This window comes from Artemia franciscana, chromosome 18, assembly GCF_032884065.1.
Source record: "Artemia franciscana chromosome 18, ASM3288406v1, whole genome shotgun sequence".
NCBI classification, from domain to species: domain Eukaryota; kingdom Metazoa; phylum Arthropoda; class Branchiopoda; order Anostraca; family Artemiidae; genus Artemia; species Artemia franciscana.
Genome location: NC_088880.1, coordinates 17281162 through 17307517, shown reverse-complemented (window position 1 = coordinate 17307517; position 26356 = coordinate 17281162). Strand labels below are relative to the sequence as shown.

Here is a 26356-nt window from a genome sequence, read left to right as displayed (position 1 = left end):
TTTTTCAGTGCCTGGAATAACAATGCCTGATACAATTTTGGGGTGAGATGACATTGCTTTGCAGAGTAAAGGGACCTGTACAATACTTCCTGGTCCCTCCCCCACTACACACACAACGGAGATTGCATGTGAAGGTTTTTCTTCTATGTATCTAGATTGTTTCTATGATTAGTTCGAATAATAACGCACGGCAGAAAATTCTACTAATAATGAATAATTTTGATCGACACGTGTTTCTGAAGGGGGGGGGGAGAGGTTACTTCTAAGGCCCTGTTGATTTTTTTGCACGCATAAGATTCTTCATATTGAAAAGATCAGTAGACATTGCTGATAAAATACATTTGAAATTGTTTATTGCAATTCTGAAAGTCGTTGGCTGTATAAAATTATTTCTTACTAAGTTATTACACGACTGGGAAATTTGGGATGATGTGTCACTAAACAACCAAAAAGTATTTATACTGAATTTATTACATAGGCTATTGCTGCTGCCTTCTTTTTTTTTTCTTTAAATATATTTTTAGTTCTTCGTGAGATATGATGATGCCGTTAAGTAGCCACAAAGAAATCTTTAGCGTTATGATCTACGATCTTTGTTTTGTAATTATGTTGATTTACATGTTTGTTTTAAATATCCATAATTGGGAATAAGAATGTTTCAGATCTACCACTTCTATTATTAAGAAACGAAAAAAAATTAATTGATCCATACAGATACAAGTTTTAACTTGTTAAAAAACAAGTTTATTTGTAACTGCAAGTAAGGAGTGCATTAACACTTAAAACCAGCAAAAATTATTCCGTATACAATAGGGGTTGTCCCCTCCTCAATGCCTCGCTCTTTACGTTAAAGTTTTTTTTATTGTTTTAAAAAGTACAGTTGTGAGAAAAGGTTAAACTTTAGCGTAAAGAGTGGGGCGTTGAGGAGGGGACAACCCCTTTCATATACGAAATAATTTTTGTTCGTTTTAAGTTTAAATGTCGCTCCTTGCTTTCAGTCGATTTTTTATTTTTTATTTAAGTTTGACTTTCTCACAACTCTACTTTTTAAAACAATAAAAAGCTATAGCTTAAAGAGAGAAGCGTTGAGGAGGGGACAACTCTTTTCATATACGGAATAATTTCTATTCATTTTAAACTTTAATATTGCTCCTCACTTGCACTTGCAAAAAGAAACTTGCAAAACTCACTTGCAAAAAGAAACAAACATATAATTTCTGAACATTTTTGAATTAATGCGGGTTTCAATTTTTACTCACCATGCAGGAAGAACTAAAACGAAATCTGCATATTAATTTTTTTTAACTAATAATAATTTATAATAACCTATTTTTTATTTTTGTTCTAGTTTTTTAAGAATGACTCCTGAATCACAAAGGCTGATTAATTTGAACAGTAACCACTTTTAAAGTAAAAAAAAACAACTTTAGCATAAGAACAAGCTATTGAGGAAAAACAACCCCCTTAAATGCGGAATATTTTCTGTTCGTATTAAGTTTTAATGTTGCTCCTTACTTGAAGTTAAAAAAAACTACTTAGTTATTTATGGAATTGCTGATCTTTTTTAAATAACGTTGTGAAATCTGTTTCCCCCTCCAAGGAAAAATCCATTCCCCCACGCGAAATTTCTCCATGAAAAGATTATCCCACGTTGCTCAAATTTGCAATATTTGCGGAACTAATTTTGTAAGGCATAGTAATAGAACGACCAAAGAGGTAGAAATTTTTGTATGAAAACGAAGTCATAAGTTGAGCGATTCTCAAATGGCTGAAATAAATGAATGAGCGAAAGAAAAGATCTTTACCCTCAGACAAATCAAAATCAAGCTCATGTAAAGAATAAAACTTCATAGTGACAGATTACACAAAAAAACTAGTTTTTTTAACTGAAAGTAAGGAGCGACATTAAAACTTAAAACGAACAGAAATTACTCCGTATATCAAATGGGTTGTCCCCCCCGCAATCCCTCGCTCTTTACGCTAAAGCTTATAATTGTATTAAAAAGCAGAATTGTGGCAAAGAGTCAAACTTTAGCGTAAAGAGCGAGGGATTGCGGAGGGGACAACCCATTTGATATACGGAGTAATTTCTGTTCGTTTTAAGTTTTAATGTCGCTCCTTACTTTCAGTTAAAAAAACTAGTTTTTTTGTGTAATTTCTGAACGTTTTTGAATTAATGCATGTTTGATTTTGGCTCTCCACACATAAATTATTAAAATGAAATTTGCATATTAATTCCTTTTTTGGCTAAATGGCTTTCTCTTAGTTTTGATCAGACGATTTTGAGAAATAAGGGATGGGAAAGGAGGCCTAGTTGCCATGCAATTTTTCGGTTACATAAAAAGGCAACTATAAATTTTTATTTTTAACGAATTTTTCTATTAGTAAAAAATATACGTAACTTAAGAATTATCTTACGTAACAAACTTTTATATTCTTTAATTTTTATTATGTATATGAGAGGGTTTGTACCCTCGTTAATACCTCGTTCTTTACACTAAATCGCAAGTTTTGTCCCAATTCTTTAAGAATTACCCCTGAATCAGAAAGGCCGTAGAATGAATAGTTGAAATTACTAAAAATACTATAGCATAAAGAGCGAGGTATTTATCTCCTCCTAAATACCTCGCTCTTTATGCTAAAGTATTTTTAGAACCCCTCACATGCGTAATAATCTCTGTTCATTTTAAGTTTCAATGCTACTCTTTACTTTCAATTGAAAAAAAATTTCCATGTTTATTTTTTCATTGTTTTTTTATAGTAATTTTAGAAAATCCTGTGCCCTTTTCATTGAATTTCTGTTCCCCCATGACACATTTCTCCATGGAAAGATCCTCCCACGTAGCCCCCTCCCCTCAACCCCACCCCCAAAACCAAAAAAAATCCCCTGAAACCGACTGTACACTTCCCAATAACCATTATTATATGTAAACACTGGTCGAAGTTTGTAAGTTGCAGCCCCACCCCCAGGGACTTTGGGGGAGTAAGTCATTCCCAAAGACATAGTTATTATGGTTTTTGACTATGCGGAACAAAATGGCTATCTCAAAATTTTGATCTGTTGACTTTGGAAAAAAAATGAGCGTGGGAGGGGGCCTAGGTGCCCTCCAATTTTTTTGGTCACTTAAAAAGGGCACTAGAACTTTTCATTTCCGTTAGAATGAGCCCTCTTGCAACATTCTAGGACCACTTGGTCGATACGATGACCCCTGGGGAAAAAAAAAAAAAAAAAAAACAAACAAATAAACACGCACCCGTGATTTTTCTTCTGGCAAAAAATACAAAATTCCACATTTTTGTAGATAGGAGCTTGAAACTTCTACAGTAGGGTTCTCTGATACGCTGAATCTGATGGTGTCATTTTCGTTAAGATCCTACGACTTTTAGGGGGTGTTTCCCCCTATTTTCCTAAATAAGGCAAATTTTCTCAGGCTCGTAACTTTTGATGGGTAAGACTAAACTTGATGAAACTTATATATTTAAAATCAGCATTAAAATGCGATTCTTTTGATGTAGCTATTGATATTTTTAGAGTTTTGGTTACTATTGAGCCGGATCGCTCCTTACTACAGTTCGTTACCACGAACTGTTTGATAGTGGTCTTACTGAAAAAATCAGAACAAAGAATAGCTTGCGTAAATCCAATGGTAATGTGTTTTCAATTTAATGAGTGGCATATACCTATTAAACCAAACACACTCAAGAAGTGAATAAAGGTTAATCATAAAGAAATATATCAAAATATGATGAAAATATAATATTGAAATTAATTTCACGCTTTTGCGAGTTACAAGAAAGAGTAACGCATTCTAATAGGGAATAATTTTATAAATATATAATTTAATTTCTCTAAAAACGTAATTAAATGACTGGAGACCTGAGACCCCTCCCCCCTCGTTAGAAATACTGTAGGACATAACGCATGATTCAGCATTTTGAAGAACGATTGTCATATCCTAAAAGTAGCCAATTAATTTGTTATGAGATGTAGGATGATACAAATGATGTGTTGAATCTTCAATTGATTGATGATTTGCTACCATCTGGCCAACGGATTCAGATCGATGAGCAGATTTCTGAACTTTCAAACAGTTTTGGTCGATTGGAAGAGACAAAAGTGAACATAAGATTGCTTTTTGAAAAATGTTGTAGCTCCGAAAGTACAAGCCTAATTTTGAAATGAATCATTTTAATATTTATAAATTTAAATATATGTAATAACAAATCTAATTTCAAACTGATCTGAATTAGCGTAATTATTCATACTAAATTATCTCTGCTTAAGAAAACATTCCTGCTTCAAGCAGCTCAAAATTGGACAAGAAGTTTTTTAGTTTCCGAACTGAGCTGCCGAAGTTTGCCATAAGTGATGCGCTGTTTTACTACTACTACTACTACTAATAACTCACCGCAGCACCAAGCCGCCTGAGGCCAACACAGCTACGCATGCTCCTCCTCCAACCTAATCTATTCAAGGCCTCCCTCTTTACACCCTCCCAGGAAGTTCCCATTTAAATCCCCCTTTAAATCTTTATTTATGACATCCTCCTAACCCAGACGAGAACGACCTGCTTTCCGTGTAGCCCCTGATGGTTGGCCAAAAAGGACAATCTTCGGCAATCTTTCATTCTTGATCCGCAGAACGTGGCCTAGCCATCTCAACCTTTCTTTCATTGGGATTGAACCACATTTTTGGTACAACCTACTGTTTGAAATATGGTCAGTCAGCCGGGTAAAATCATTTAATTGAAGTATAATATTTCAATAATATCAGACTTTTAGCAATGATCGAGTTCTAGCCAAAATTATGTGCATAAGAGACTCATAATTGTACTCTCTCCTATTTGTTTTGAACTTGGCGTAATATGACTCAGTATTCAGCTCAGGTTGCCAATATTTATGTCAGGTTGGAGAGGGGATGGACGCCAAGGAAACTGAACAAAATTTTAAATTTTAGTTGTTTTAGACCCTCCCTATTTGTTGAAATAACAAATCTAGTTCCTATCTAAATTGTTAGATTATGTATATTACCTATTTGTATCGCCTTAATGTATAAAAAAAGGTTATTCAATTAATACATAAATAACAACTTAAATCATTTTGCAGCAGTCAAAATGAATGAAGAGGAGTGGCTCAGGAAAGGTTATGCTGAACATCGGATCAAAGTATTGAAGAAACTAAATACAAGGTCGATGATTCAGCAGAGACAGAACGAGGATGAATGGGTGAGTGCAACCATGATCGATTGTTAAAATTATTTAATAAATTTAAATTTAATTGTCATTGGACATGTCTAGTGTAATTATCATAAAGTTTTTAATTGATGTTTCAAAAGAAAAACTTAATCTTGTGATGGAGGCTTGGCTTTGAAACCAGACGTAAAACGGGATCTTAAGCTCGATCTCGGTAATGGCCAACGCAGTCAGCCAGTATTGAAAATCATCATGAATTCAAAACATTCACAGAAGGAATATTTGTCAAATAGTTACAAATTTGTACTTGAGAAATCACTTGATATTTATGAATATAAAGCTAAAAATATTTATAGCCAGTAAGTTGAAAATCCAACGAAAGGACAAAAATGGATAGAATATAGACTTGTTGAAAACTTACCTGACAGATTAAAGTATTTCAAATCTGATTTATCTAATACTTCAAAATTTATAAACTACAATAGCTATGTCAATGGCAGCTTATAGTTTCTCTTTAGGAGCAATTTGACTGATTATTAGAATTTATTCCAAACTTGAACAATAATTCTTTTTAGAAAAAGTACATGAAAATTGTCCAATTTTAATTAAATTATATTATAACTAAAGTAAAAAATTACATTTTCCGTATTCATATTTTAATGTTATGCTTAGAAAGAACTGAGAGATGAGCTATGTGAACCTCAGGCAATACTTTTCCAAATCTCATTCGAGCAATGCAAGTTTCCTACTTCCTGGGAGCTATCCCATGTAACACCTATTTTCAAAGGAAAAGGGAGACGGAGTGGCCCGGAGAATTATCACCCGATCAGCCTTACTTCACCATTCCTGAGAATCATGGAAAGGGTCATAGTGGAAAAGTTAAACTCGCACCTCAAATTGAACAACCTTATCTCAGATCATCAGCATGGCTTCCGTAAAAATCGTTCAACTGTTTCCCAACTAGTAGTGATACACGACTACATCCAGTCTGCTCAGGACCGTGGGATTCCAATAGATATTATCCTAATCGACCTACTTAAGGCCTTCGACCGAATATCCTTGCGAAAACTCCTCCGCTGCCTAGAAGTCTATGGAATCAAGGGACAGCTAAAAAATTGGCTCTCAGCATATTTGAAAGATAGAAAATAGCAGTCAACGTTGCAGACACACTATCCACATGGATAGATGCAACCAGTGGCGTCCCACAAGGTAGTGTTCTCGGCTCAGTCTTTTTCGTCATGTACACAGACATTTGCATAAATGCCATTTCCCAAACCGACTTCGGCCTGTTTGCAGTCGATACGAAGCTCCTGGGTGAAGCTAGTGCATTATCACAAATCCAAAGCGAACTGACAGAGAAGCTCAAAGAATGGCAACTTTCTCCAAATGTAGCAAAACGCTCTTTCGTCAATCTTGGCCGCCAAAATCCGAAGTACTCATACAAAATGAAAGGTATCGACTTGACAAAATCTACCTGAAAAAAGGACCTAGGTGTAAATCTGAGCTTGGATCTCAAACAAGAAAAGTATATCGGCCTGATTGTGCGTAAAGCATCAAATACTCTCTGGCTACTCAGAGGCGCTATTTGGGGGGGGGGGGGTCAAACTAAGGGCGCGGGCTGAAACTAAGGAAGACTAATAGAAATGAAGGTGTTTTCCTTGATATTAAAAACAGCGTCCATTTAAAAAGGAACTATAACTATTTGTATGAAGTTCAGATTAAGCTGAAGTCTTGTGATCTCGACCAAGGATTTTTCGTTCTTTACTTCGGCAAAGGAGATATCCATGTGGAAAAAATCAACCGCGACAAAAATTTCTGGCAACAGAAAATGTTCTGAAGCTCCACAGATTTATATGAAAACTTTGTTAGCTGAAAATGTGGACGGAAGAGTGCCAAATAATGTGTCAATCCCTGAGCCATTCTTGGGCGTGTCGACGGATACATAAAACCCTCACATATTCAGGCAAGGCTAGCTAGGTTAGTTTCTAGCTGAATTAATTTATGTTTAAGTATGCATTTACTCTATACTGTGCCTTAGTATGCGCTTTTTAGCGGTCCTTGTCATTAAAATCTATCTATTCAGGTTTGGATGAGACACTGGTAGGGCGCAGTTTCGAATCTGATTTTCAACGAAACTCTAAGACATTTATGTATTTATACGATTCAAATAATTGCCCGCCCTGAAACCCGAAGAGAACACTTTTGAACTCAACTTTCAATTGTTTTTTTTTGCTTGTCTGTACATTTACAGTTTCTGGCTAATGCCCCCCCCCCCAGATGATTCCCTTCCTAGACGGTTACCCATCGGAAGATTCTCCCTGCGTAGGAAATTTTCCTAATCTGATAAAATTACCAGTTCAATCAAGATTCTGTCTCTTGTACTTTTTTTTTCTGTCAAGGTGTAATGTATTCGTACAGACAAACCTAATCATTTGAAAATGTCAAGTTATGAAAATGTCAGCTGAAATTTAACGGCTAGCAATGTCATCCCTTGACAAGATGTAGTCAACAGTCCAGCTAAGATCATTACTGCCGACTGTGTGTGGGTTTGCTGAGGACGAACAGCAGTCACTCTGCGAGTTTTGGGAAGCTTTGTTTAGAAGTATGGGTGAAGAAGACTCGGGAACAAACTCAAATACTACTCTCAGTCCTCTTAGTAGACTATTCCAGTTCAAGAATCATAACTTTTTGGCTTGTCACCGCTGTAACTGAAGCCAAATTGATGATAATTTGACAAATGGAAAAGTGTTGGAAATCCTGTAGGAAACTTTTTTCCCAAATGAACATCAACTAACATCACACACTGTTTTTACTGAAATGCCACAGTTTCTTGTGATTAACTGGACAAGAGTGCAATGGCACATAAAACTAAGAGAAGAATAATTGGTATTGAGCCAGATCACATTTTGTTGAAAAGAAAAATTAGCCAGTTCATATCAGATGTTATCTACAATGACATCGTGATATCCTTGGATCCATGTATAGCAATTGCCATTGTTGTTCATACAGGTATTAGTTTCAACTCTGGTCACTATTACGTTTACAGGCTAACGTTGGAAGGTACATAGTGTCTCTGCGATGACTCAAATGTGAAATTAATGGGTAAACAAACAATGGACTGTTCAGGTATGACTTTTGCTGCTCTTCAAAGGTATAGCTCAGCTTTTTTTGTCTATGTTTTAAACTAAATTATACTTAAAGGAACTATAACTGATATTTTAGAGTGGTTTTAACTTCTTTTCTTATGTTTGGAACTAAATTATACTTAAGGGGAATATAGCTATAAGTCAGAAATATTCACTGCTTCTAGTTTATATTTAGTTACTTCATAGCAAACTTTATTTTTTTTAAATCATTAGAGAATTTATAGTTACTTTTAAGACCATGTGAGTATAAACTAAATACTGAATTGACATTTGTATACGAATGGCACACCGGTATACCCGGAAAACATGGTGTGTAAGCCTTGTTCCTGGGTACCGCAAATAAGACTGCTGGTTTGTTAGATACACTTGAAGCTAGAATCGTAGCTGATGGTGAACCAAAGGCATGCCAGCACACCTGAAAAACATGGTGTGGCAGCCCTGTGCCTAGGCAACACAATATGGATTTGACCTGGGTTACCCTGGATAGCAAATCCATACATTTTTCTCCCCTGGTTTATCTTAATTCATTGCATTTCGAATCTCATTTTGGAATTTGTAATGAAATTAGGATCACCATCAGCGGCGCCTCCTCGTTGGCGGTGGAGGGGCAACAGAATGGATTTATTGTTCAACAATCACAAGCAGGTGCGCATATGTTCTCCAGTGATTTCACGTAGAATTAAGCCTTTAAAAAAAGGTAAATTTTGGATTCGAAACACAGATATTGAGCCAAATCGATGATAATATGACAAATGGAAAAGTGTGCTATTTTCCAGTTCCAGGAGTTCTAAGTCTCGATGCACCAGCTTACGAAGAGGTTGTTGAGAGATCGGACATTCAATTTAGTGATGTGATAAGTCTAAATCCTGTTGGAAAATTTTACCCAAATGAACATCAGCTAACATCACACAGTTTTTACCGAAATCCCGCAATTTCTTGCGATTAGCTTGGACAGGAGTGCAATGGCACATAAAACTACGAGAAGAATAATTGATTTTGAGCCAGATCACATTTTGTTGAAAAGAACAATTAGCGAGGTCATATCAGACGTTAGCTAAAATGACATCGTGGTATCCTTGGAGCGATATATAGCAATTGCCATCATTGTTCATACCGGTATTAGTTTCAACTCTGGTCACTATTACGTTTACAGGTAAACGTTGGAAATTGATGGTAAAACAAACAATGGACTGCTCAGGTATGATTTTTGCTGTTCTTCAAAGATATACCTAAGCTTTTTTTGTCTATATTTTAAACTAAATTATACTTAAAGGAAATATAACTTAAGGGATGACATTTTAAAGTAGTTTTAACTTCTTTTTTTTTTCTGTTTGGAATCAAATTATACTTAATATAAATACAGCTATAGAACTAAAGATCAACAACTCAGAAATATTCAGCTGCTTCTAGTTCCTATTTAATTACTTCATAGCAAAATTTATTTTGAAAATAACTAGAGAAATTATATTTACTTTTAAGACCATGTGGAAGTAAACAGTAAATACTGAATCGACATTTGTATAAGAATGAAGTTAATATTGATTTGAAATAAGAATGCTGGTTTGTTAGATACACTTGAAGCTAGAATCATAGCTGATAGTGAATCAAAGGCACACCAGCATACCGGGATAAATATGGTGTTGAAGCCTTGTGCCTGGGCACCACAGTATGGATTTGACCCAGGTTAGCCTTGCTAACAAATCCATACATTTTTCTTCCCACGTGTATCTTGATTCATTTCATTTTGGATTTATTTTTTAAATTGTAATGAAATTAGGATCACCATCAGCGGCGCTGATCCTTGTTGGCAGGGAAGGGCAACAGAATGGAGTTATTATTCATTAGTCGCAAGCAGGTGCGCATATGTTCTCCAGCGATTTACCGTGGAATTAAGCTTTTTAAAATAAAATATAAATTTTGGTTTCGCCACACAAATATTGAAATTATTGGAGAAAATCTGGGCATTAAAATTGAGAATCTTCAAATTCATATGGAGCTGCAGCATCAACCTGCAAAACTTTTTCCTCTAACACGTCTCTAATTTTTTAGTCTTTTCAAATGTTTTCTTCAGACGCCTAAGGCAATAATTCTAAAAAAAATATTAATTTTTCGATGGGGAAGTAGTAAACATTTGAATCGAATGATGTATTAATTTACACCACATATGCTTCTTTAAATTTTTTGGAATGCTCCGAATTCATGAACGACAGTGTTTCATGAATTCGGAAACTTCCATTCTGTTAAAGTTAACTGTTTTATAAGCTCACCTCTATTTCTAGGGTGCAAACTGGATGATACTAACATATGACGACTACAGTTCAATTAATAATGACCAACTGAGGTCAACAGTTAAGACTTCTGGGATCCACGAGTACTCCAACAGAATTGGGAAATCATTAGTTTAAATAGAACGCTATTGCACATTTCATTATTACTATTATCTGTTTTGTTTTTTAAGCTAAAAAATAAAACCTATTCATTTAACTGTGTGCTAGGAAACTACCAATGCGTTACTTAAGAATAATTAATATTATTGTTTTACAATTCTTTTTTTAACATTCCAATATTTTGCATATAGTTGAAACTATTTTCAACGCTAAAGCTTTTCTTTACTTTTAATCAGGGTTCTTATTATTAGATTTAAACGACCCTTATGCTTCAACAGCCGTTCCTAAAGAATTGGGAGAAAAGTCAGAAATTGACTAACTTGGAGTTAGCGTAAATACAGAGGTTTTGAGGAGGGGACAGCCCCCTCACACACATAATAAATACTTCTGATTTTATACAGGGAGATTTTCACATTGGGAGAAGTAGTTTGGGGATGTGCACTTTCCAGAGAAATTTTTACAAAAGTAGTGCTGGTTTAATATATATATATATATATATATATATATATATATATATATATATATATATATATATATATATATATATATATATATATTGGAAAATTTTAATTACTAAATAAACTATCAATTTTCTCAAGTTGCTATCGCCAACTATTTTCAACTGAACACTACCAATCTTTATATTCTGATAATAGTATCATCAATGTTACGTTACCCTTTTCTTGTTGGAATTTTACACGAAAATGTCTGCGATCCTAGGGAGCTGAGCCAAGGTTATTGGGTATTATAATTATTATCATAATGGCAAGTTCAAAATTCAAGTAATAATCTTATATTCTGGTAAAAATATATACAATTTGTTTTATCAATTATACGATGACACCAAAATGTTTCTTTAAAAATCCCTGTGTTTTTCCGAGTTATTATACCGGTTCGCAGAGAAATTCAACTTTTCCTTATTTCCGTGTTTTCTTCTTCGGTATTTTCTCGGAGCAAATCAGGATGTTTCAGCAGATCTATCATCTAGAGAAGGAACAGATATTGAGTCTCAGTAGCTCAAAGTTGATACACATCTCATCGCACATTAACTGATTGTCTCGTAATTTTGACGAGCAATGTGGTATCAAATATAGAACCCTAGAAATTTTATTTTTGTTTAATAAGACCAACCAAGGGGGAGCCTTTGTATTTGGGTAATTTACTTTCACTTCAAAATTGGTTACACAAAGTATTTTCAAACGTTTAATATTGACATTTTTAGAACATGAATTTTCAATACTTGTAATTTTATCTTTGATTTAATTTAAAACTTTCCGATAGGATATAAAAATAGATTGCATACGAAATACATTTCCCTGGTTTCTGAAAAATATTCTGTAATAGTAATCCATAATTTATTCAAAGAGTTCCAAAATATATCTCTATTTCATTATAATATCATTTTTAACTATATCAAGAACATAACGTTAATCAAGCAATTACCAAAAATACATACAAAACGTCATAATTGCAAAAACTCATTTCAACTACTGTATGCATTCTGCTATTATGTTCCATACTAACGAGTTTCACAAAAATCGCAAAAATTAACAAACCAAAAAAAAAATTTCATTTTTCATATTGTAATCACTGTTACTGGGGGAATAACAATTAACTATTGATTCTAAATAAAACTGTATAAACCATATTTATTTCCACATTAAAGAATTAATTTCTTAATACTCAGTTGCATTCAATTTTTTCTTTACAACAATCTTTCTCTATATAATTGCCAAATAACACATTTGCGAACTAAAAAGACTTTTAACAAGGGTAAATGCAAAAGTTATAAATTGAAAGGCATTTTTTAATTTTAAAGGTATATCTACTTTTTGAATATTTATTCTTTATTGTATTTTAATAAAGTACAACCAATTTAATTTAAATTACTATAAAAACAAAAATAACCCAAATATCTAAATTGAAATACAAGCCACTATTAGACTTGAATAAGAAAAAAATCATGGAATAAATTTATTAAAGCAGCAATGCACCTAGACATTAATAATAATAATTTATTCCCCACGCCTCTCAATACAAAATTTCCACATAACTGACACCTTATTAAAAGAAAAATGTTATGGCAGGGCAAAGAGCGGATCGACTGCGGCACGATTGCTATTTAAAGCCGTCCTACGTTGAAAGTCTCGAGATATGGTATGTTTATGTTTAGGCTATTGGAAAAGGCTTCCAGTGATTTCATCTTTTCGACTGGGAATGGAAGTTAGTTCCAGATCCTGATGACCCAGGGTATGAACGAAGGATGGCAAGAATTAAATCTTGCAATCTTCATCTTCACAGGCTTCAATTGCAGACTGTGCGATCTTGTGTTGCTTTGAGGAGTTATTTGAACAAGCTTGTCTTTTACATTCCCAAAATTCTCGCGAACTATCTTGAAGAGGGTTTTTAAATCTACTATCCTTCTTCTTGTCTCAAGTTTATGGAGAGTGACCCTTCTTAGAGCTTCGTCACACGGAAGGTTTCTGAATCCTTGAAGTCCTTTTACAAAGCGTTTCTGGACTCGTTCTATTCTGTCAATATCCTTTTTGAGATATGGCGGCCAGATGACAGTGGCGTATTCAAGCTGTGGCCTAACGTATCTTGTGTATGCTGAGATCTTTGAGTGAATGTCAAGGTATCGTAGGGAGTGAGCCAGAGAGTATTTGATGCTTTACGCACAATCAGGCCGATATACTATTTTGGTTTGAGGTCCAAGCTCAGAATTCCACCTAGGTCCTTTTTGCAGGTAGATTTTGTCAAGTCGATGCCTTTCATTTTGTATGAGTACTTCGGATTTTGGCGGCCAAGATGGACGACAGAGCATTTTGCTACATTTGGGGAAAGTTGCCATTCTTCGAGCTTCTCTGTCAGGGCGTCCAAGTCGCTTTGGATTTGTGATGATGCACTAGCTTCTCCCAGGAGCTTCGTATCGTCTGCAAACAGGCCGAAGTCGGTTTGGGAAATGGCATTTATGCAAATGTCTATGTACATGACGAACAAGACTGGGCCGAGAATACTACCTTGTGGGACACCGCTGCTATCCATGTGGATAGTGTGTCTGCAACCTTGACTGCTATTTTTCTATCATTCAAATATGCTCAGAGCCAATTTTTTAGCTGTCCCTTGATTCCATAGACTTCTAGGCAGTGGATGAGTTTTCGCAAGGATATTCGGTCGAAGGCCTTAAGTAGGTCGATTAGGATAATATCTATTGGAATCCCATGATCCAGAGCAGACTGGATGTAGTCGTGTATCACTACTAGATGGGAAACAGTAGAACGATTTTTGCAGAAGCCATGCTGATGATCTGAGATAAGGCTGTTCAATTTGAGGTGCAAGTTTAACTTTTCCACTATGACCCTTTCCATGATTTTCAGGAATGGTGAAGTAAGGCTGATCGGGCGATAATTCTCTGGGTCACTCCGTCTCCCTTTTCCTTTGAAAATAGGTGTTACATGGGATAGCTTCCAGGAAGTAGGAAACTTGCATTGATCGAATGAGATTTGGAAAAGTATTGCCTGAGGTTCACATAGCTCTTCTCTCAGTGCTTTCAGGATAAAGGACGGGATGCCATCAGGATTGAGTGTTTTTGACGCTTTCATGCCCTTCATTACTCTTAGAACACTTCCTGGCATGAAGCCAGTTTAATATATTTCGTAATTTTTCTTCCCGAGACTAGAATATTTAAAATTTAAGCATAACATATTAAAATATGAATACAGAAAATGTAATTTCTTACTTTAGTTATAATATAATTTAATTAAAATTAAACAATTTTCATGCACTTTTGCTAAAAAAATTATTATTCAAGTTTGGAATAAATTCTAATAATCAGTTAAATTGCTCCTAAAGAGAATTGTGCTTTACGCACAATCAGGCCGATATACTATTTTGGTTTGAGGTCCAAGCTCAGAATTCCACCTAGGTCCTTTTTGCAGGTAGATTTTGTCAAGTCGATGCCTTTCATTTTGTATTAGTACTTCGGATTTTGGCGGCCAAGATGGACGACAGAGCATTTTGCTACATTTGGGGAAAGTTGCCATTCTTCGAGCTTCTCTGTCAGGGCGTCCAAGTCGCTTTGGATTTGTGATGATGCACTAGCTTCTCCCAGGAGCTTCGTATCGTCTGCAAACAGGCCGAAGTCGGTTTGGGAAATGGCATTTATGCAAATGTCTATGTACATGACGAACAAGACTGGGCCGAGAATACTACCTTGTGGGACATCGCTGCTATCCATGTGGATAGTGTGTCTGCAACCTTGACTGCTATTTTTCTATCATTCAAATATGCTCAGAGCCAATTTTTTAGCTGTCCCTTGATTCCATAGACTTCTAGGCAGTGGATGAGTTTTCGCAAGGATATTCGGTCGAAGGCCTTAAGTAGGTCGATTAGGATAATATCTATTGGAATCCCATGATCCAGAGCAGACTGGATGTAGTCGTGTATCACTACTAGATGGGAAACAGTAGAACGATTTTTGCAGAAGCCATGCTGATGATCTGAGATAAGGCTGTTCAATTTGAGGTGCAAGTTTAACTTTTCCACTATGACCCTTTCCATGATTTTCAGGAATGGTGAAGTAAGGCTGATCGGGCGATAATTCTCTGGGTCACTCCGTCTCCCTTTTCCTTTGAAAATAGGTGTTACATGGGATAGCTTCCAGGAAGTAGGAAACTTGCATTGATCGAATGAGATTTGGAAAAGTATTGCCTGAGGTTCACATAGCTCTTCTCTCAGTGCTTTCAGGATAAAGGACGGGATGCCATCAGGATTGAGTGTTTTTGACGCTTTCATGCCCTTCATTACTCTTAGAACACTTCCTGGCATGAAGCCAGTTTAATATATTTCGTAATTTTTCTTCCCGAGACTAGAATATTTAAAATTTAAGCATAACATATTAAAATATGAATACAGAAAATGTAATTTCTTACTTTAGTTATAATATAATTTAATTAAAATTAAACAATTTTCATGCACTTTTGCTAAAAAAATTATTATTCAAGTTTGGAATAAATTCTAATAATCAGTTAAATTGCTCCTAAAGAGAAACTATAAGCTGCCATTGACATAGTTCTTGTAGTTTATAAATTTTGAAGTATTAGATAAATCAAATTTGAAATACTTTAATCCGTCAGGTAATTTTTCAACAAGTCTATATTGTATCCATTTTTGTCCTTTCGTTGGATTTTCAACTTACTGGCTATAAATATTTTTAGCTTTATATTCATAAATATCAAGTGATTTCTTAAGTACAAATATGTAACTAATTGACAAATATTATTTCTGTGTATGTTTTGAATTCATGATGATTTTCAGTACTGGCTGACTGCGTTGGCCATTATCGAGCTCAAGATTCCGTTTTATGTCTGGTTTCAAAGCCAAACCTCCATCACAAGATTAAGTTTTTTAAAATAAATTTCCTTTTAAAACATCAATTAAAAACTTTATAATAATTATACTAGACATGTCCAATGACCATTAAATTTAAGTTTATTAAATAATTTTAACAATCGATCATGAATGCACTCACCCATTCATCCTCATGCTGCCTCTGCTGAATCATCGACCTTGTATTTAGTTTCTTCAATACTTTGATCCGATATTCAGCATAACCTTTCCTGAGCCACTCCTCTTCATTCATTTTGACTGCTGCAAAATGATTTAAGTTGTTATTTATGTATTAATTGAATAATCTTTTTTTTATATATTAAGGGGATACAAATAGGTAATATACATAATCTAACAATTTAGACAGGAACTAGATTTGTTATTTCAACAAAATAGGGAGGGTCTAAAACAACTACAATTTAAGGTTTTTGTTCAGTTTCCTTGGTGTCCATCCCCTCTCCAAATTGACCGGAATATTGGCAACCTGAGCTGAATACTGAGTCATATTACGCCAAGTTCAAAACAAATAGGAGAGAATACAATTATGAGTCTTTTATGCACATAATTTTGGCTAGAACTCGATCATTGCTAAAAGTCTTATATTATTGAAATATTATACTTCAATTAAATAATTTTTTCTAACTCATTCGTTTCTTATATTGTTCCAAATATATCAATCCGTTACACTTACAGATGGAACAAAAATCAAAACAATATAATTTGTTTCTAAGCATTAGTTGTAAATCTATGCGTGCATTATTCCTTTGTTATTAAATTGTATCTCAGTACATATAATTTTTTAATTCTTTATCGGAAACCTTTATTCTTATATCAGAAATACATTTATTAGTATTATAAGAAGCCGTACAAAAACAAAATTCATGACTATAGAAAGATTTGTTTCCTGATCGAGAAAAATATTAGAGACAGAACTAAAGCGGCGCAAATTATTAACCCCTAGAGTAGTGATGATACCTTTTTTTAAGTAATGTGTTATGCTATAATCAAGTTAGGGTGCATTATAAAAGGAATTGGGGCATAATGATAACTTATAACGAATTCTAATAACACTCAGTAAACCCGCTTTAAACAAAAACGTCCCAAAATACATGTAGAAAATATTCAAATATTAACTTTATTTCAGTAGAACGCATTCATTTATTTAAACAGAAATTTTGCAATTAAAAATAACGTAGATGCAATTATAAAGAGGAAGAGTGTGCTTGTAATTAGGATAAGTAATTAATCTTTGTGCTTACATTCCACACTTTCATTTATTGAGCTGTAGATATTGTGGGCCGCTGTTACAGCGGGGTCATTCCATGTCAAGTCAACCACGTCATGACACCCACCTCTTTAGATTTTGATGAAACTTGGCAAAATTGTTGCAATTGCTATCCTATTGATAAATACCAAATTTTATTTCTCTATCTCTTACAGTTTTTTTTTCTACAAATTTTTTAATTTTCTTAATTTAACGCGATTTTAGGTCTCGGATTTCGCGTCTTGCAATGTAACTTGTAGCTTAAAAAATTAATATCTTGAAAACTATTTGAGATATAACCATGAATATTTGCATAATATTTAATTAATATGTTTAAAATCAAGAAAAAATGCATTCACTAACTTATCTCAACTCCAAAAAAATAATAAAATATTATAATCAGAATTTTTTTTTTATTTGTAAACCGTTGTCGGGATTTACTAAAATTGCAATATCTCAGGTCTCAGACCTGGTAGAGTGTTCATATTTTTTTTTTTTACATACTCCTAGATACATAGGCTAACAGATAAACAAAAAGATGTATGGCTTTTTCACATGTTTAATTAATATTCCAAAAACTAGAATATTATTAAGAAATTATAAATTTGTAGTTTACTTACATTTAGTAAATGTGAAATAAAATAAAAACTGAAGTCCAAGAATCAATATCTTTTACAGCAATTATTAGTTCTGCTTGTTATATTTTTTCCACTTCATCCAACACCCTTCTGTTTTTCTGATACACTCTTTTTTGAAGTAGTACACTCTGCCAGTGCTACTTGATTGCGGTGCATCAACTGTACTGATATTGTGCTCCAAAGGTATTTTGCACAAATCTTCTCTTTGAGGCCAGTAAAAGCTGGCAGAAGGTCCTGGAGGGTGAAGAAAAAGAATTTCAGCATCTTCTTCTTCATGAAACACAGTTTTAACGAGTCCAAAGCACCACTTTTCATCATAGTTTGCAGCCACATAATCTTTTAAAGATGGTTGAATGCAGACCCAATCTGTAGCAGAATCAAAAGAAAACATTAGAGTAGGATTAGGACTATAAGTAGTCCTCCTTATTTCAATTTCATTTGTGTTTAATGGTTTGAAATAATGGAAGCTTCTAGTACCGAGAATAGTCTTGGTGGTTAAAAATCGTGACGCTAACTCCAATCTGAAAGCTTCAGCATTTTTTTTGTCAATAAAGTGAAAGTTTATTTTTTCAATGTTGACTTTACCGAAGTCATAAACTGCAGTTGCTGTCTTGATTTGATTTTCATCTGAAAGTTGAAGGCTGGCTTTTCTCAAAATTCTCTTAACAGTTCCTCCATCACATATTGATTTCCCGTGGCTTGTTGCAAAGAATGAATGTTCGGCTTTCATTCCAAAGTCTTCATGATGGTTTGTTAGGTTTTTGAAACTATTTCTATTTTTGTATTGACAAGCACAGCCGTCAGTGAAATAATGAACTTGGTTTATTTCGGGATGATTTTCTTTCAGCCATTTCGAAATTTCTTTTTGTACGTAATTCACAAAACAAGTGTCATGTTGTAAATCATCACTTATGAAACAATGGCTGGAAATTAAAACTTTATCATCCTTTTTCAAGTAGAGTCCAAATGGATGAATTGTGCATCCACCTCTGTTCCAGTGATAACTTTGGATTTCATTTTGAATGGTGTAAGAATAATTTTCACTGAAATCCATTACTACAATTGCTGTATTCAAAGGTGGATCTTCTTTCGGTTTTTTGAAAGTTTTAGACTATGATTTTATAATATATGAATGTGGGATTACGTTTTCTACAGATTTGCTCAGTAAAGAAATAAAGCCTTCAACGCTGATTGATTGCTTAACCATTTCTGTCCTGTCAGTATTAACCCATTGGCTTATAATTATTTCTTCTTCTAAATCATAATCTTCGCTCAATTTTGCAGTTAAGTATTCAATCAGGGCATCATCAGACAGACAGTTGTCACAATGGCGTAGCATACACTCACTGTTTTCAACATAACAAACCAAGATTTTGATCAAATCTTTGTAACTTTCTTCAATTTTACAGCATCTAGTAACAATTTCACATTCTGGCGTATGCTGCATACACATACTGTATGGGTACCTGCTGACCCAGCAAGTACACGCCACTTTGGTCTTATACTAAAAAATTTCGAGAATCCTATTTTCAAGTCGGGGCATTCCCATTTAAAACCAGAGTAAAGCTCTCTCAAATTACTGAGAATAATAAGTCTTTTTTGCATATAAATATTTTTTTTAATGCTCACTTTATCTTTTGCTCCGGGTAAAATTCTTGAATTCTCATCACTTTGGTAAAAGTCTGTCACAAGTTTAACTGTGTTTTTGGAGAGCGTGTTACCTTTTTTAGGGTCAGGGATAGCTAGGATACCTTTCTCTCGTTTAAGTTTTCTTGCTTGTTTTACCATATATTCGGTCACCTGAAATTCTGTAGCAACTTTTTTCTGGCTCCACGATTCTGGCACCAAAGTCAGAATCTGAACTTTTTGGGATCTCCCAACAGACATAAGTTTTTCTTTTAAAAGGCCGACGAGCTTATCAAAACCTTCTGCTTTTTTGATAAGAATTTCTTTTGTCTTCTTTTTCGTCTTCTGACATTTCAATATCATAATCTAGAGCTTTGGAGATTTTTTTTCTTTACTTGTTTTGTTACTTTTTCAACTTTTCTTTTGTAATACGATCCCTTACTGCGTGATGACAAATTATGAAGTTTAATCGGAGTTAAACCCAAATCATCTAAGGCTGCATTTGTTTGTGAAAGGGAGACATTTCTGATTCAAATGAATCCAATTCAATCATTAGTTCGTCTACAGATTCACTTTCAGTGATTTTAGTTTTTTCTTCACCGAAGTTTTGACATGAAAGGCATATCTTTTGTCCAGGTTTATTAAAAATACCTTTTTTTTCACACAATTGTTTTGAAAAACTTAAAGATACACTTCTTAGTGACTTTCTATTGGCTTTTTGTGCTTTTTTAATGGATCTATGCATACTGTTTGATATGTTTCAAACACATTGAGAAAGTAGTAGCTGTGATGGGAACAAACATTTTTAAATTCAATTAAATCGATTCGAGATCTAATTGAATTAACTCTTTTTTCTTCCTCGGTTAATTCTGATAAAGATTGTAATTTTTTGGAAGGTGTATAAGTTGTCTTAAACAGTCTAATTGTTTAAATAGTCCAATGCTAGAAGCTTGAGGATTTGTCAATTTGATTTCCGCATACCCCATTTTAAAGTCCAAGAAGAAAAATAGGTACAACCTGTAACTAGCCTATTCACTTAGTTGTACACAATCACCAAGTCAGAGAAAATTGACTCTTGTTGATTTCCAAAATTAAAAGGTGCATCTTTACTTCAAAACTAAATAGTTTTATTAAAAAATATTTAATGGAAATCACAGTTATATGCTGTAACTGTTATGTTTCACTTTTCACGTAATAAAATTAAAAATCACAATCACTGCACAAGAAGTTTGCACTATAGGTCTTCACTCCTTGCTCTATCAATAATTAATTGATTTTAGAAATAATTATAAAAAATAAGTGGATATATAAAATTTTTAACACTTCATAGTTGATACAAACATGATCAGTAGTAAATAATTTACAATTTATCTTCATAAATGTTTTGTAAATACTATTAAATTGAAAGTGACTTGAGCACCCTGTTTAATTGAGTATTTTTATTCTGATAACAACTTAATACAAGAAAAGTTAAAATTAAACTTTAATTTACTTTCAAACCAAATGTTTCAAATTGCGTATTCTTTTAGTTGGTTTGTAATTTTGTTACTCATAAATAATGTTGAATATCAGTCAAACATGTGAAAAAGCCATACATCTTTTTTGTTTATCTGTTAGCCTATGTATCTAGGAGTATGTAAAAAAAATATGAACACTCTACCAGGTCTGAGACCTGAGATATTGCAATTTTAGTAAATCCTAACAACGGTTTACAAAAAAAAAAATTCTGATTATAATATTTTTATTATATTTCGGAGTTGAGACAGATTGATGAATGTATTTTTTGTTTATCTTAAATATATTAATTAAATATTATGCAAAGTTTCATGGTGATATCTCAAATAGTTTTCAAGATATCAATTTTTTAAGCTACAAGTTACATTGCAAGACGCAAAATCCGAGGCCTAGAGTTGCGTTAAATTAAGAAATTTGTAGAAAAAAAAACTATAAGAGATAGAGAAATAAAATTTGGTATTTATCAATAGGATAGCAAATGCAACAATTGTGCCAAGTTTCATCAAAATCTAAAGAGGTGGGTTTCAAATTAATTATTTGACAGGGAATGACCCACATGTGAATATTTAACAAACACTTAACGCACGTTTCTTTATTAGAAAATAAAGGGTATCTAATAATTTATTTTAAACAAGCATTTGGATATTTAACTAATATTTTGTGCACTTAAATTGTTAGAAAATAAAGCTTATCTATCAAATTATTATAAATATGCACGTGCATATTAATAAACTTGAACCACACTGGCATTCCATTATACAAATAATTAGAACCAAGTAATTATTGGTTCTCGTTACCAATTCCCATAATAATAATTCCTCGTTATTTACCTTATTATTGCACCATGTTATCAAGGCCGTATCTAGGAAGGGGGGGGGGTATGGGATTTGAACCCTCCGTTAAAATGTTTGTCCGACTCGTAAAACATTACAAAAATACATATAAACAATGCTTAATGCGTTTTTTATTCTTTCTTTGGACCCTCCCCCCCCCCGATCAAAAATTCTGTACAACTCTTTGCATTTAATAGCTGCTGGCAGTTATGTAACGGAATGTATAAAAAAATTAAATATGCGATTTCAGCTAATTAAACCAATTAAATCAACCAATTTTAACTCTTTAACCAATTACAAAAACAGATATAAAAAAACGGAAAACTAAGTATAGTAGTGGTAGAGAAATATACACTGTCAGTGGAGAAATAACGTTTTAGACACAACTAACATTGGAAGTGTCTAGGCTAGTAGAATATAATGATAAAAAATTCAAATATAAATATAAAAATATTTAAAATATAAACATAAAAATAAACATCATAAAATGAGTCATTGTTCCTTCTTTCAAAACTAAGTACTTTAATTACATATTGTTGCATAACATCAACAAGATGATCTTTCGTCCCCCCCCCTCTTTCTCGTCTGAACTATTTGATCCTTTGCCAGTTCTTATTTCCTTTCGACAACTAGCATTATAATGTGTTGCTTAGGGTGATATTGTGATACGTATACTTACTATCCGTATATTGAAAAAAAGGGGTTGTGTGTATTGAAATTAGGAACTATTGGAAAAAGAGACAGGTACAAGAAACGAGCAGCACCTGTGAATTTTCATTCTATTTGGCATTTATTTTTGAATTAACGATCTTCATAGAGTCATATCAATTTGCCTTCGAGTCTATCTATTTATTTTTATTTTTTGCAAAGAAGCACTGCGCGGGATAAAAACAGGCTTACTGAGAAAACAAGTACAAATAGATGATAAATTTGAATTGTTTCTATTTGTCGAGTGTTTTATGCATTCCGTATTCTTAAAGGGAAGGCGAGGTCTCCACCAAACGGGAGTTTTTAAATTTTTTGTTCAAAGTGTGACCCCCCTCCCCCTAAATTAAATTATTATTACTGGAAATCAAATAACCCATTGGCCTGAAAAACCCATAGTATGTACCAAGCATATACCCTTATCCCTGAACTAGACCCAGTTCATGCTGTACCATCCAGAGAACAGGTCCAAAAACACACCAAGTGTCAATTCAAGAAAATTCAAGGAAGGGGTAAATACATTTTAAATATAGGGGAAAGCCATTTTTGGACAATTTTTCTATGAAAATACTTGAAAAATACTGAAATACTTGAAACTGAAAAATTTATTTTCTAAATTTATAAAGTGTACGGGGAGGGAAAAAAATATAGGATCTAAAATTTCTTTATAAATCTCATCTCAATGTTGACTACCCCCCCTCCCCCTGTTGACGCATGTATAATAGTTCATATGAATCCGAAACTGAAGCAGAAGACTTAAACAATCGGAAAACATGTTTGAGTAGTCGCTTATTTAGGAAAGAGCAGAGAAAATTTAAAGGATATGAGAGAAAACATACAGGAAAAAAATTTCATAAATGTGGGGTGTGTCAGAATAGTTTTCCTGGATCAGGCTCTTTGAATGGGCACCAAAGAATACATACAGGTGAGAGACCATACAAGTGCAATATATATCAGAAGAGTTTTTCCGAATCAAGCTCTTTGAAAACGCACCAAAGAGTGGATACAGAATATCAACACATTTAAAGAAACAAATAATATTTAATGCAATAAACATTATGAATTTTAATAAATTATAATTATAAATTCATAAATTGCGTAATATTATACATGTTATTACATTATAAATGTATTAATAAATCTCATCTTAATGTTGTCTGGATCCCCTCCTATTGACGCATTTATTATACACTCACTGTTGCTGCTAAGAATAGGCCCCTCATATTGCAGAGCCTGCTATTCCCTAAAACCCAGAACCCCAATTTTTTTTTAACAAGTATTTACCTTGATTTCCACGTATCGACCTTGCTTGCAAACTTGAAGACTGGGCCGCCATAGTTGTACCGTCATTACCTAGAACAAAGAATATTTCACTTAAAAAAAAGTTATTTATTATATGACGCTAATAATCAACAAGATCCAAAACGGAAAAAATACTTTCAGATTTAGGCAGAAAAATGTATTTTTAATGTACTTAAAAAAATGTATTATAAAAATCGCAAAATGAATGCTGAAACAAAACAAAAAACAGTATATACAATCAATTATTCGACCCGAGGATTTACTAAAGTAAAAGGAGGGCAGCTATGGCAACGCTAGAAACGATTTAAGAGGATAATTTTAGAACATATATTTATAGTAAAACGTTTTCAGGATATTATATAGTCAATACTGATGGGGTTGCAAGGTCGTCTTATAACACTCAGATCAGCACGGTACAAAGAAGAAGAAGAAGAAGAAAAAAGAGAATCTGACAACCTACGATTTAAAGCAATAACGGAAGATATAGTTGCATTAAAAAGTGTGAGGTAGCAGTAAGTGCCCTTGTATGACTGACTGGTGGAGATAGTAGTAACTCTGATAGATTTTATTTACGGTTACAGGAAGAAATAGACATGATCCCAAGTATAAACATAGTATTTTATTAAGAAATTTCAACCAGCTTGTTTAAAATAAGGATAGATGGGGCTTAAGCAACTTTGGTACAAAAAAACAAAATAGTAGTGGTTATAGATTTTCGCAATTTTGTGTTATAACAATCTAGTTTTAACAAGTTCAGGCAAAAACAAGTCCATGCTCAGTCCATGTCACATGATGGTGAGATAGCCAACCTTACAGATTACCTTTTTATAAACAGAAGACTGCAGGACCGATTGAAGATACTCGGGTATGCAGGAGTGCTATTACATAAACACCTAAAAGTACCAAAAAGATTGATTCAAATCTGAAACTTTATAGCAAACAACATGCGACTCCAAGAGCTCCCTTTGAAATGCCTCAATATCTTTATCTGTTAACCTTCACCTCAAGCTTAATAGCTGTATGATCAGATCCAACTAAATCTAATCCTCCCATATTAATTGATTCAGGTACAAATTGCGTATTAATTAGCACATAATCTACCACACTTGGAGTTGGACTCGAAAGGCAAGTAAACTCGCCCCAACCCTTATCATTCCCAAACCTACATTCGCAATCAACAGGACCATGTTCCCCACAAAACGCCGGGAGCTTTCTTCCCCATACCTTTATTTTTCTTTTTTCATCATTGTTGCTTCGTGGCATTCTACAATAAATTGGGAAAAAATCACCTAAATCTGGGATCAACACGTCTGGGATGTTTGCTCAACTATTCTGTGGAGATATATACACTACACCCAAAACTAATTGCTTCCCACATTTAAAATAAATATACAGCCAAAGCAAGTTGAAAATGCCACCACAATGTCTATTATTTCTTAACACATTACGCACGATCTGTTCTACCAAATACCCGGGGAGAGGTGATACAGGAAAGTAATCATCCCATGTTTCAATAAGCAAAATCACATCAAACGGAAATAAATCGCCATAAAAATAGGCCAACTTATCACGTAATCCTTGTGTTCGATGACACTAGACTCAGTATGTGGCCCTCTATTTCCTATGTATCTACGTCTTCTGTCAGCAGGCTAGCGTCACTAGCCTTTAGTTGAAATTACTCGCTAGTGGTCTTTGCCGGGGAAAAGGCAACATGATAATACTCACGACTGCGGTTATTTATATCCGTTAATACACTTCGGTGTCTATTGTTATAAAAATCTCGTGAAAAACCACCACTTTCGTTAAACTTCTTTCTTGGCGAATGGCTTCCATTGGGTGCTACATTACGATTACCTGGTCGATGTAGGTCATTTGGACTGATAATAGCAGTAGCAGGTCTTTTAGCTGTCGATACTGTCTGAGGATTGCTGGTCGATGGTACCAATGTCTCAGTATTACTATCATTGGCATCACTAACCATCCTCATTGTAATATTATTGGGATCATTTAAGAGCCTAGCACAAAGGGGTGGACCAGGATTTTGTACTGGCTTCAAATTACGCTTAATCTCGAATATTGAATTTTTATCTTACCTGAATGTTTGGCCTTGGATAAACAATTTGTAACCTCGTAACTTCGCATCACGGCCGTCATTTTGCGCAAGAGTCAACATTTCCTTTAAGTGTTTACGGGCCTCCCTTTGTACAGCTGTGTATTTTGGTTCCACCGATAAAGCAAACCTTCATAATACTTCTTAAAATAATTAAACTTCTTAAAATTATAAAAACTGCTTAAAATTAATGTTTCTTAAAATATAGTCTCTGATTTCAACCGGGTTTAGCTTTACTACTCTCATCCCT

The 26356-nt window shown here is 33.9% G+C and overlaps 1 protein-coding gene across 1 annotated transcript in view; it reads right to left on the bottom strand.

Moving 5' to 3' along the window:
- Window positions 1-11502: 11502 nt before the first annotated feature.
- LOC136038391 (uncharacterized) overlaps window positions 11503-26356 on the bottom strand; it is a 39029-nt gene continuing 24175 nt past the window's right edge. The window contains exons 3-5 of the mRNA XM_065721462.1: window positions 23979-24047; window positions 16256-16374; window positions 11503-11709 (exon numbers count right to left, since the gene is read on the bottom strand). Of these exons, the coding sequence (XP_065577534.1) occupies window positions 11632-11709; window positions 16256-16374; window positions 23979-24047 (266 nt within the window). The 3' untranslated portion in view covers window positions 11503-11631. The remainder of the gene's footprint in view (window positions 11710-16255; window positions 16375-23978; window positions 24048-26356) is intronic.